This window comes from Eupeodes corollae, chromosome 3 (genome assembly GCF_945859685.1).
Source record: "Eupeodes corollae chromosome 3, idEupCoro1.1, whole genome shotgun sequence".
Lineage (NCBI taxonomy): Eukaryota > Metazoa > Arthropoda > Insecta > Diptera > Syrphidae > Eupeodes > Eupeodes corollae.
In genome coordinates this window covers 60221474-60234205 of record NC_079149.1, presented here as the reverse complement: position 1 = coordinate 60234205, position 12732 = coordinate 60221474, and the positions used below count along the sequence as shown (strand labels likewise).

At 33.8% G+C, this 12732-nt stretch overlaps 1 protein-coding gene across 1 annotated transcript in view; it reads right to left on the bottom strand.

The window, feature by feature from the left end:
* Window positions 1–12732, bottom strand: part of LOC129949655 (tripeptidyl-peptidase 2) — a 95272-nt gene that overhangs the window by 39310 nt on the left and 43230 nt on the right. The window contains exons 12-14 of the mRNA XM_056061240.1: window positions 6679–6866; window positions 6395–6558; window positions 6079–6187 (exon numbers count right to left, since the gene is read on the bottom strand). Coding sequence (XP_055917215.1) covers window positions 6079–6187; window positions 6395–6558; window positions 6679–6866 — 461 coding nt within the window. The remainder of the gene's footprint in view (window positions 1–6078; window positions 6188–6394; window positions 6559–6678; window positions 6867–12732) is intronic.

Sequence of the window (12732 nt, the reverse complement as noted above, 5' to 3'; positions counted from 1 at the left end):
GAAGTATAAAAATAATGTTGAAATAGAGCACGAAAATTCGCTCCGTTTTGAGTTCGAAAAAATAAAATCGATATCGATATAAGTGAATTTCGGATTTCCTATTTATATTTTAAATCGATTTCAATTTCATTTCCGAGAATTCTCTATCAATGATAATATTTTATCTTCAGCGAAAAAGGTTAAGATTTCTTCGTTTATTAAAAAAAAGAGCTATTGAGAGATTTAAAATAAATCTCAATCAATAAATAAATCTTATGGTGAATTCACGACAAAGAAATATTTCAGGAACATTGTTAAACAAAATGTTCTTATTTGTTATAAAAAAATATCAGAAACATTTGAGAAATGATTCTGTTATATCGTCACTTTAGATCTAAAACGAGTACTTCGTAATCTAGAAAAACAAAACTTTCGGAACTTCAGACAAAGCATCGGCAAGTAAATCCTACAAAACTTTTTTGTTTCATAAATTTTGATCAATCTTTACAATTTTTGGGACATTATTATATTTATATGAACAAACGCTCACGTATTATCTACCTATGTTTATGCTTGGAAAGATGTTCAAATGGTAGACATGTGCATTCAAGAGTACACAAGCGTCCAGAGGTTTTTCTCAAAATCCACCACTGCCTATCAACTTCTACTCTAACCTCTTCGTGGTGAACATCGGGTGCCTAGTACCTCAACTGGAGATTGGGTTCCAACCCTAGTGGAAAGTTTTTGGGTGCAGCAAACGAGAGAGGGGGGAAGAGGTGTTGCCACTAAGGCACCTCTCCTTATCCAGGCGGCAGCGGGCGAATTCTCGAGATAGAATCAACTATAGCGTCTACAATTCCAGCAAGGTTGAACTACTTCGTGAACATCTTAGGGCTTCTACGCCTTTTTCGGAGCCCCTTAGTTGCGAAGCACCAACAAGCCTCGGAAACGGACGGATTTACTGTTGTCAACCTACGCAAACGAACTTCGGATCGGCACGTGAAATGTTAGGTCCCTTAACAGACCACGTGCAGCCGAACAATTAGGGGAAGCCCTAAACTGCTGCAAGGCAGATATTACCGCCATCCAAGAAGTACGATGGGATGAACCGGGCAAACGGAAACTAAACGACTTCGGTGTAAACTACGGTGACTGCTACCGAGAATAAACACAGCGTCCATTTGGGTGAGGATTTGTTGTAGGAACTAGACGCAGGCAAAAAGTCTTGAGTGTCAACAGTGTGAGCGAGCACATCACGACAATCTAATTCTTCAAGCTCTTGGGCAAGACATCTGAGCAGTGCCCTGGCTATGACTTTAAAATTGTCTTCGATGATTTAAACGCCAAGCTAGGAAGAGAAGACATCTCACCGATGCATTTGATGTCAAAAAAGGTTTTAGACAAGGCGATGCACTGTCATGCGACTTCTTCAACATCGTTCTGGAAAGAATTGTGCAAAACTCAACAGTCAACACTAGAGACACAATCTTCCGAAGGTCCATCCAATTACTCGGATACGCAGATGATATTGACATAATTGGAAGAGCTAAGCGTTATGTCGGTGGACCGTTTTTGAGCATTGCGACGGAAGCGAAGAAGATGGGTTTAGTAATTAATGAGGGCAAGACCAGGTATATGCTGTCATCAAAAAAGAAAATTGTACAACGACACCGCTATCAACACATACAATGGCACCAGCGCTGAAATCAAACGAACAATAACTCTTGCAAATCGCTGCTTATTTGGACTCAGAAAGCAATTGAGTAGTAAAGTCCTCTCTAGAGCATCTAAAATCACCATCTATAAGACAATCATCATTCCGGTTCTCATTTATGAGGTTGAGGCTTGAACCCTGTCAAAGAAAGATGAGAGCTTCTTAGGATGCTTCGAGAGAAAAATTCTTCGGGTGATTTTTGTGTCCCGTATGCATGATGGAGAATGGAGGAGAAGATATAACGACGAACTGAACATGCTGTACAGCGACACTGACCGAGTTAACAGAATTAAAGTCCAACGGCTTAGATGGCTAGGCCATGTAGAGCGAATGGACATCAACGCTCCAGCCCGGAAGGTATTCGGACCCAAACCCTAGGGACGGCACAGTAGAGGAAGATCGCGACTCAGGTGGCGCACGTAGGTGGGTGAAGACCTCAACCAACTTGGCGTCCGAAACTTGAGACAGCTAGCTAGGGACCGAGGTGTTAGGAGACGCATGTTGGTAGCGCTACCTTAAGTAGGTATACGTAAGTAATGCTTGGAAAATAAAAAAAAAAAGTATTACTTACGGAATGGGAAATAGGGAAACATTTTAATAACATTTAAAAAATCGTCCGCGAGGGTACAGATCAATGTTTCCATTTCAGAAACAAATCTACTATCCAGAAGTCAATGCATTAACATACGGCAGTTTCAAAAAAGGTGGGCGCTAAAGAACCATGTTTACCTACTTATTTTTAACTGCATTCAAAGGCATGGGTTTCGATGATTTTTTTTAGATTTAAATTTATTTTTAAGTGAAATATTTTTGTCATAGAAATTCGTACTTATTCTTGTCTTAAACAAAAAACAATATCAATAAAATAATAAGATATTGCACTTAATAAACATAAAATCGTACTATCCTTTAAGACATTTGTCTAACAATTTGTAACCTTTATGGACATCCCAAGTTTGACTCTTATAAGAATTCACAAATTGTCAATCTATGGATATATCGTATGGGATAATTTATCTGTTTATTAATTAACAGTTTTAACGTCTTGACTTTCTTACTAAAAATAATGCAATCATAAGTCAAAAGCCCAGAAGCATTGATAATAGGATTCTAATAAAATAAAAAAATCGTGTTCTTTTATACGCCACCACGATTCAAAGTATTTGTACTTTTTTATTATAATATAGGTATTTTACTTTTCACACAATATCATCATATAAAAAGTTAAAACTTCTTCTATGTAAAGTTAAATATTGACTATTCTTCACTTTATTACTATAAAAATCAAACAATATAACTACTCATTAAGTTTTAAGAATTTAAGTTTTCAACATGTATACGACTATCTTCATCTTCACTCTCATAAGGAATAATGATTAATATTACACAAATCTAGAGTCCTTGAAAGAAATAAAAATGTCACTTTGACATCATATCTTAAATACCCCAAACAAAACTTCCTTCCTTGATGGTTTTATACACATTAAACTCATTCAAACAAAACTTTTTGAACAAATTCAGGGATTTGCAAACAATAGAGACATGTCCCTCTTTCTTAAACAGTAAAGTATTCAAAAAATAACTACGACTATATGAATACACTATACTCAAGCATACATATAACGTGACTTTAAAAGCATAACTAACTCAACTTAGCATTATGCCACTTAACAAACTATTTAAGAGTTTTGGTATATGTCATCCTCAGGCAGATAATTTCGAAAGTTATTTCAAACAGTTTTCTCCGCGTCTGGTTTTATGTTTCAACAGACCTTAACTTAAGAAAAATACAGAAAAAAAAATAAAACTTTTGTACATTAAAAGTAAAAATATTTTCTTTTTTTTCTCTTCACCTACTCCCTTTTCTCTAGAAATTATTTTTAAGCAATCATCGGAAGGAGGACAGACTACTTCAGTGTTGGTCGAGATGATAAAGAAAGTAAATCTTACAAAATAAAAAAAGAAAAAAAAGAACACAACAAAAAAAATACTAAAAGAAAACCCTAAATACTTAACCTAAATTAATAACACTAAAAGTTCATTTTGGTGAAGGCTAACACGCCACGCATTCAACGAGAAGTAGTTATTTCCTAGCGCACGGCAACTTTAAGCAACAGCAACAACAACAAAAAGGGACATTCCAAGAACACAACCCTTAGGATGAGATTGAGCGAGCATTAAAAAGTACAAAATTGAAAGGACCCTGGCGCTATAAGTTTTTTCTTTTTCTTCTTTTTATTTTTCCTGCTTCTACTTCTTCCAACACACAACATTTATTGTAGTTTAATGCATCGGAAACCACTAAGAAAACAAACAGAAGAATCCATTCGGTCGAACTTTAAAGTAAGTACATAGATATTTAACATCCTTAACAATGTCGCACAAAACTGCTTGTTATTTTCGATACTGGACTTAAATTATTTATTTATTCGAAAAAATGTAGCAGGACCGATTTAAGAGATTTAAATAAAAAAAAATGTGTCACCTCCAAAATTTTACGACTAAAATACGATTTCATCTCCAAAACAATTGTGTGCATCGAAGATTAATGTTTTTGACATCTGATAAAATTTTGAGAAAAATCGAATTGACAGTTTTTTTTATATAAAATAAAAAACTAAGAAAAAACATTACTCAAAGTTGGTAAAAATTGAATATCGATTCAAATATCTTTTCAAAAACTTGAAATTTAGGCTTGAAACTTATTTTATCTTATAAGAAATATTGTTTTTAACATTTTGAAAAATGTTTTTTTTACAAAAAATAAATTAATAAAAGTTTGTAAAAATTGATTTCGACTCAAATATCTTTTCAAAGCTTTGAGATATTGGCTTTAATTTATTTTTATCTTTCAAAAAATATTGTTGTCAACATTCAGTCAAATTTTGAAAAAAATCGAATTGACAGTTTTAGTACAAAAAATTAAAAACCTAAACAAAATTTAACAATAGTTGGTAAAAATTGAATTTCGACTCAAATATCTTTTCAAAAATTTGAAATATTGGAAATCCAACAGTCCGTTTTTTCATAAAAAATAAAATCTACAAAAACTAGTACGCAAATTTGGTAAAAATTGATACGACTACATATAGACAAACTTTTAAGCAAGACAAATCGACAGATGAGATGGGAAGATATCAGTGTGGGTCGCATCCCAGCCTCTTTTTCATTGTCGAAATTGGTACATATTGATGTGGGCGACGCACGTGTATAAAAAGGTGCTACGTGTCACACAAACAACGTTACCAAAATCTCCCTAACCGTTTCATTTCTTAAAGAGGTGATTACAATTGGTAATAAGGAACTTGCAATTCAACACATTAGAGCTTTTGTAATGAATCAAGATCTTTAAAGTTTTAATTCAATAAGTTACAATGGTAATGGTAAATTAAAATAAAAGGATTAGTTTGACACAAACGCAGCTTCAGGGTCTATTTGGTTGATATCATTTTCTACTGTTCCTTACATCTTAATAATGAAATAAAACTGATTTATGTTAAGACATTCTTTTTTTTTTAAACATAATGTGAAATCTCCTATTGGAAAGCCTAATGTTACAAGTTTTTCCATAAATACACAATTGTTATTTTTTTAATTTTATATCTTACGAACAATGACAACTAATACTCGATTAATGTAAATATTTCACAAAATTTTAAATCTAAAATTTTATTGACAAACTATTAACAACTAATATTTTACCAAAACAAATACCCAAACTTTGCAAGCCCTTAAAAATAAAACTGCTTGGATAGTACCGGAATTGTTGTGGCATATTAAGTACCTAACCAACCACCACCGCACCCTTTTCATTAACTTGTAAAAATATAAGAAGAGAACTTTTACTCTAAATTTCACAATTTTTCTTTCTTCTTGTTTATTTTTTTTCCATCTCCATTTTTTGTATTTTAAGTTGGTTTTGTTTGGTTTTGGTTCGGCTTTGTTTTCGATTTCTCTCCACAGAAACTATATATATAAAGAAGGAGGTGGGTGGGTGGTTGGAAAAATCAGCTTTAACTTTTAATAGCGTGGGCAGAGGCGCCCAAGTCCGACACGCCGACAAGATTTTTCTGCCAAAAATAATAGTTTTTGTCTGAACTTCTAAAACCCAACCTATCCAACCCAACCACCGTCCCTTACCACCCCAAAAACAACCCCCACTCCACCCCTTTACAAGAAAAAATTATTATTGGCGTTAGAGAAAAAGTTTTTCGGTTAGTGCAGGAGTTCTTCAACATTAAAGGTTTGTACATTGTACAATATAGATGTACAGTACATTCTATAGGTACCAGTACACTTTTTCTCGCCTTCGCCTTTAGTTCTCTCTTTGCTCCTTATGGAAGGGAAATAATAGAAACTCATCAAATGGTTAGGTAGGTACTTACTTGCTTTTGGACTGGTCGAGATTCCATGGAATTCCAAACTATATTTTACGTGTGTATTTCCAAAGTTTGACCAGTATTTGGCAATGCACAGCTCTAGTATATTGTTCGCCTGGTTAAAAGAAAGAGAGAGTGAGCAAGGCAGACACAAACAAGTAGGATTTAGATGGTTTCGGTGAGAAAATCTTTTACGTAAAAGGATGTTCATAGTTATGAATGCGGGAATGGACTTTGCCAATTCTATAAATTTTCCAGCAATTAGGGCAAAATATGTACACACAATACACCCAAATACATATACACTATACAAACTTCTTACCTGAACTTTAAATGGCCAACTTGTCTCGTTTTCAGTAGTGACGTTGAGGATTTTCATAGTTTCAAGCTTTCGGCATGATGATACTGGTAGCAACTGCATCGTATGGACAAAGAATTTTCCAACTTCTTTGTCACGATTTGTATCGGTCGAGCGCATTTTTAAAACTGCAATTAAAACGTTTTGCAATGTAGTTTTGGGTTTTTGGGGTAAAATGCGGTTATGGTTGGATTAACTGATGAATGCTGAAAAGTGTATGGTACATAGTTACATAGTAAGGAACTTACCAGCCCAGGTGGCATTGTTAGGAACTAAAATGAAATCACGTTGAATGGTGTTGGGTTGAAATTCTATGGCAGCTGGAGGATTAAATACACGTGATTGTTCAGTATTAAGTACATGGGGCTGAACAACAGTAACTGGAATCTCGAATAATGATCCTTTTTCGACATCATTACTGTCATATGCTTTGATGCTGAAAAATAAGAAAATATAAATTGTATAGTTAAATCTATTGTTTAATTATTTAAAAGAAGTGAATTGTTTTGTTTTGCGATAACAAATAACGACATGCAGAGATGCTTTAGATGCAACAAACTTCAAGTAGTTTGCCACAAATGACCGCGGTTTTGGGACCACATAGACGTCTGTAGTAATTATAATTAAAATCAGAGAGAAAGATGTACCTATGCATCAATCATTTATTTATAACTTAATACATTAGTTGAATATGGAAAACAACACTATTTGAGCTTAAGAACTTAAACTACTAGAAATTAGATGAGTGCAATGCAGAACTGTTTTGACAATTTTTTCAAATCAAATGTAAATTCTGACATCACCTTCGCTGAAATTATTGGACTAATAAGGCAACAACTTAAAAAGTAATGTACCATATATTGCGTTCCGTCCAGATTATGATAAAAGCTTTTGGATTATGAACGAATGAGGATTCAAGTTATTGATTCAGATTTTTAGGGCATTCATAACAAATTTGAGAACGATGCATTCAACCTGAAGGAACAACACACCACAGCGTAAGAAGGGTTTTGATGGCCTAGTTAAAATTTTACTTTAAAATCAATTTATCACTTGAAAATTTTGAGACATCTTATGAAATAAAAAAAAAATTGAAAGTGAGACACGTTCACGTTTATTTGACATGCCTTTGTATTAGTTTTTAACAAAGATTTTTGTAGGAATCAATTTAAATTTTGTGATGTTTGTGGTTAGCACACTTCCACTTCAATGAACTCTTTAAAAAGGAGAGTTACAGAATTGAAAATACACGAGTGGTCGTTAACTTGACAAAGAATGACTGCTTGATACAATTTATGGGCTAGTCGCGTAATCGGATTAAACTTCTTCAAAAATGGGGTACACCAAGAAATTACAGTGAACGGATTTCTTTTTGTAATCCTTCTATAGAATCTATTTTCAATATTCGGGTTTAAATTTTCTTAACCATTCTCAAAAATCCTCTTTATTTTTAGTCTTTACTTGTCTTTTATAAATCTTTAAGAAAAGCTGAACCATTTATACATTCCAAAAGCGAAAAGAGCTGAATGGCTTTAAAAAAATGTTTGTTTTTATAACGTATCCTTCGTCTAAACCAGCGGTCAGCAACAGGCGGATAGGTCAAACTGCGAACTGCGGTTAAACTTAGCCATACTGCCGATTCAATTAAATAACATTTGTATGTTAATTTTTTTTAACTTTTACACAAAAGCAAGTGCGTCTGCAAGTCCTTTACGCAATTTAAAATATGGCGGCTTAGCACATATTCACAGAAATATAGCAATCACTTTTTTTTTAAAGCAAAATTCTCTCTGTAGTGGAATGGGTTTTCAGTCTTATTGTGAGATCTGATTAAGGAGCTTTCGTTCGATATCGATTGTTTTATAATTGTTCGTGTTTAAAAACGTTTCCACAAAAAAAAAGTTTCTTTCTGAATGTGAAACGGTGCGGCGTAATCGGACTTACTGCAACACAACAATATTTGTTGGCTAAATAAAGATCATGTTATTGAACGTTTCTGGATGATTAAAGAGCAAGTTATCTCCTTCTTGCAAAACTTGGATAGGACGAAGAAGCAAGGAAGCATTTGGCGTTTATAATAAAAGAGCGCAATGTACTTGCTTTGGCTTTTCTAAAAAATGTTCTGAAACATTTAAATGAGCTTAACATCCAGTAACAAGGAAATGGGAAATTGCCTTATGAAGTCACTGCAGTAGCAGAATGGACTGAAGTGGCTGTGAAGTTATTCGATTTTTCAAAAGCTCCAATACATTTGCAATTAATTGACCTTCAAGAAGATATTTCCCTGCAAATGCTTCAAACTGCATCCACTGAAGAATTTTGGGGTAAGCATGTTCCAGAAAATAATTAAAATTGAAAAAAACTAGCTATTAACTTGGCTATTATGTTTAGCTCGACATACATGTACATATATGCGAATCTTCTTTCTCAACAATACATTTTTTGAAGATAACTATCGTTCGAGATTATCAGACGCCCACCTGATGATGCTCTTCTCATTTGCTGCTCCCCGCCTGAACCAAACTATAAAAAACTGGCTCAAGACCATCGTTGTAAAATTTACAAACCTTTTTTAGTTCTTTTGTTTCTGGACCTCTATTCAAATGTTTTCAACAGTATCTGGATGAAAAACAGTATTTCGATTGACAATTTTCATTTAATAAGATTGTTATCTTTAAAAATGCTCTACTGTTGTAGAAAGTTCGTTTTTAAGTTAAAAAGTTTTTTGAGACCTTAACCTTAACTTAACAAAGAATGACTGCTTGATACGCCAAGGAATTCCGGTGAACGAATTTCTTTTTTTAATCGTTGTATAGACTTTTTTTCAATATTAAGGTTTACATTTTTTTAACCATTCTCAAAAATCCTCTTTATTTTTAGTCTTTACTTGTCTTTTATAAATCTTTAAGAAAAGCTAAACCATTTATATATTCCAAAAGCGAAAAGAGCTGAATGGCTTTAAAAAAATGTTTGTTTTTATAACGTATCCTTCGTCTAAACCAGCGGTCAGCAACAGGCGGATAGGTCAAACTGCGAACTGCGGTTAAACTTAGCCATACTGCCGATTCAATTAAATAACATTTGTATGTTAATTTTTTTTAACTTTTACACAAAAGCAAGTGCGTCTGCAAGTCCTTTACGCAATTTAAAATATGGCGGCTTAGCACATATTCACAGAAATATAGCAATCACTTTTTTTTTAAAGCAAAATTCTCTCTGTAGTGGAATGGGTTTTCAGTCTTATTGTGAGATCTGATTAAGGAGCTTTCGTTCGATATCGATTGTTTTATAATTGTTCGTGTTTAAAAACGTTTCCACAAAAAAAAAGTTTCTTTCTGAATGTGAAACGGTGCGGCGTAATCGGACTTACTGCAACACAACAATATTTGTTGGCTAAATAAAGATCATGTTATTGAACGTTTCTGGATGATTAAAGAGCAAGTTATCTCCTTCTTGCAAAACTTGGATAGGACGAAGAAGCAAGGAAGCATTTGGCGTTTATAATAAAAGAGCGCAATGTACTTGCTTTGGCTTTTCTAAAAAATGTTCTGAAACATTTAAATGAGCTTAACATCCAGTAACAAGGAAATGGGAAATTGCCTTATGAAGTCACTGCAGTAGCAGAATGGACTGAAGTGGCTGTGAAGTTATTCGATTTTTCAAAAGCTCCAATACATTTGCAATTAATTGACCTTCAAGAAGATATTTCCCTGCAAATGCTTCAAACTGCATCCACTGAAGAATTTTGGGGTAAGCATGTTCCAGAAAATAATTAAAATTGAAAAAAACTAGCTATTAACTTGGCTATTATGTTTAGCTCGACATACATGTACATATATGCGAATCTTCTTTCTCAACAATACATTTTTTGAAGATAACTATCGTTCGAGATTATCAGACGCCCACCTGATGATGCTCTTCTCATTTGCTGCTCCCCGCCTGAACCAAACTATAAAAAACTGGCTCAAGACCATCGTTGTAAAATTTACAAACCTTTTTTAGTTCTTTTGTTTCTGGACCTCTATTCAAATGTTTTCAACAGTATCTGGATGAAAAACAGTATTTCGATTGACAATTTTCATTTAATAAGATTGTTATCTTTAAAAATGCTCTACTGTTGTAGAAAGTTCGTTTTTAAGTTAAAAAGTTTTTTGAGACCTTAACCTTAACTTAACAAAGAATGACTGCTTGATACGCCAAGGAATTCCGGTGAACGAATTTCTTTTTTTAATCGTTGTATAGACTTTTTTTCAATATTAAGGTTTACATTTTTTTAACCATTCTCAAAAATCCTCTTTATTTTTAGTCTTTACTTGTCTTTTATAAATCTTTAAGAAAAGCTAAACCATTTATATATTCCAAAAGCGAAAAGAGCTGAATGGCTTTAAAAAAATGTTTGTTTTTATAACGTATCCTTCGTCTAAACCAGCGGTCAGCAACAGGCGGATAGGTCAAACTGCGAACTGCGGTTAAACTTAGCCATACTGCCGATTCAATTAAATAACATTTGTATGTTAATTTTTTTTAACTTTTACACAAAAGCAAGTGCGTCTGCAAGTCCTTTACGCAATTTAAAATATGGCGGCTTAGCACATATTCACAGAAATATAGCAATCACTTTTTTTTTAAAGCAAAATTCTCTCTGTAGTGGAATGGGTTTTCAGTCTTATTGTGAGATCTGATTAAGGAGCTTTCGTTCGATATCGATTGTTTTATAATTGTTCGTGTTTAAAAACGTTTCCACAAAAAAAAAAGTTTCTTTCTGAATGTGAAACGGCGCGGCGTAATCGGACTTACTGCAACACAACAATATTTGTTGGCTAAGTAAAGATCATGTTATTGAACGTTTCTGGATGATTGAAGAGCAAGTTATCTCCTTCTTGCAAAACTTGGATAGGACGAAGAAGCAATGAAGCATTTGGCGTTTATAATAAAAGAGCGCAATTTACTTGCTTTGGCTTTTCTAAAAGATGTTCTGAAACATTTAAATAAGCTTAACATCCAGTAACAAGGAAATGGGAAATAAATATAAATAAAATAAGCTGGATGTTTTAAAAAAAGATATTGCTAAAAATAATTTATTAATTTCCCAACAATTCTTGAATATAAAAAGAAGAACTCTGAAGAAGGAGGCATTGCAGTGTTTCTTTAAGCTTCGTATCCGATCTTAAAAGTGAATTTGCTGTAAGATACCTAAACGTTGCAAAGATTGGGAAGTTATCTCAATTCCTTATGAAGTCAATGCAGTAGCAGAATGGACCCAAGTGGCTGCGAAGTTATTCTATCTTTGAAAAGCTTCAATACACTTGGAATTAATTGACCTTCAAGAAGATATTTTCCTGCAAATGCTTAAAACTGCATCCACTGAAAAATGTTGGGGTAAGCATGTCTCAGAAAATAATCAAAATTGAAAAAAAACCTAGCTATTAACTTGGCTACTATGTTTAGCTCGACATATACAGCTGTGTTCAAAATAATAGGAGTGCTTTTACAAAATTTGCTCAAGTGTTTTTTTTACTATGTGTATGTGTATAATCAGCCCATTTCTCTACCCGTAAGTATAACGGGACATTAGAGATGATAAAACAATGAACTGGTTTGCAATTCATAACCATTTACATTTGTAACCAGAGATCAAATGATCTTTACTCTCAATCAGGCTATTCAAAATAATATGAGTGTGACTTATATTGTCCGTAAAAAAAAATCAAAAAATTAAAAAGAATAAAAAGTAAGTAACTAAATTAAAATAGGAATATTAAATAGTTGGAATATCGAATATCTAAACAAGGTTGGTTATTTAGTGGGCCGAGGAAAGCACTGCAACGACGAAAAACGGGAAATCAGCCGAAAGGATCCTTTTGCGTCCTCTAAGATGATCCAAGAAGATCTAGGACTGGCAGTAAGTAGCGTAACAATAAGAAGGCGTTTGTTGGAACACAATCTTTTCGCTCGCAGTCCACGAAAAGTGCCGATGCTTACAAAAAAACATGTAGCTGCTCGTTTGAAATTTACAAGAAGCCATGCTAATTGGCCTGCAGGGAAATGGCGAAACATTTTGTGAACTGACGAGACCAAAATTGTTTTATTCGGTGGAACTGGCTCTAGACAATACGTCCGACGTCCAGAAAATTTCGAGTTTAAGCCTCGGTACACCATTAAAACGGTAAAGCATGGAGGTGCTAAAGTGATGGCATGGGGCAGTTTCTCACATGGTGGTGTTGGCCCCATACATCAAATCATTGGCTCGATGGACCAGCGTGTTTATGTGGATATAATGTCCAGTGTGAAGCTGCCTTATG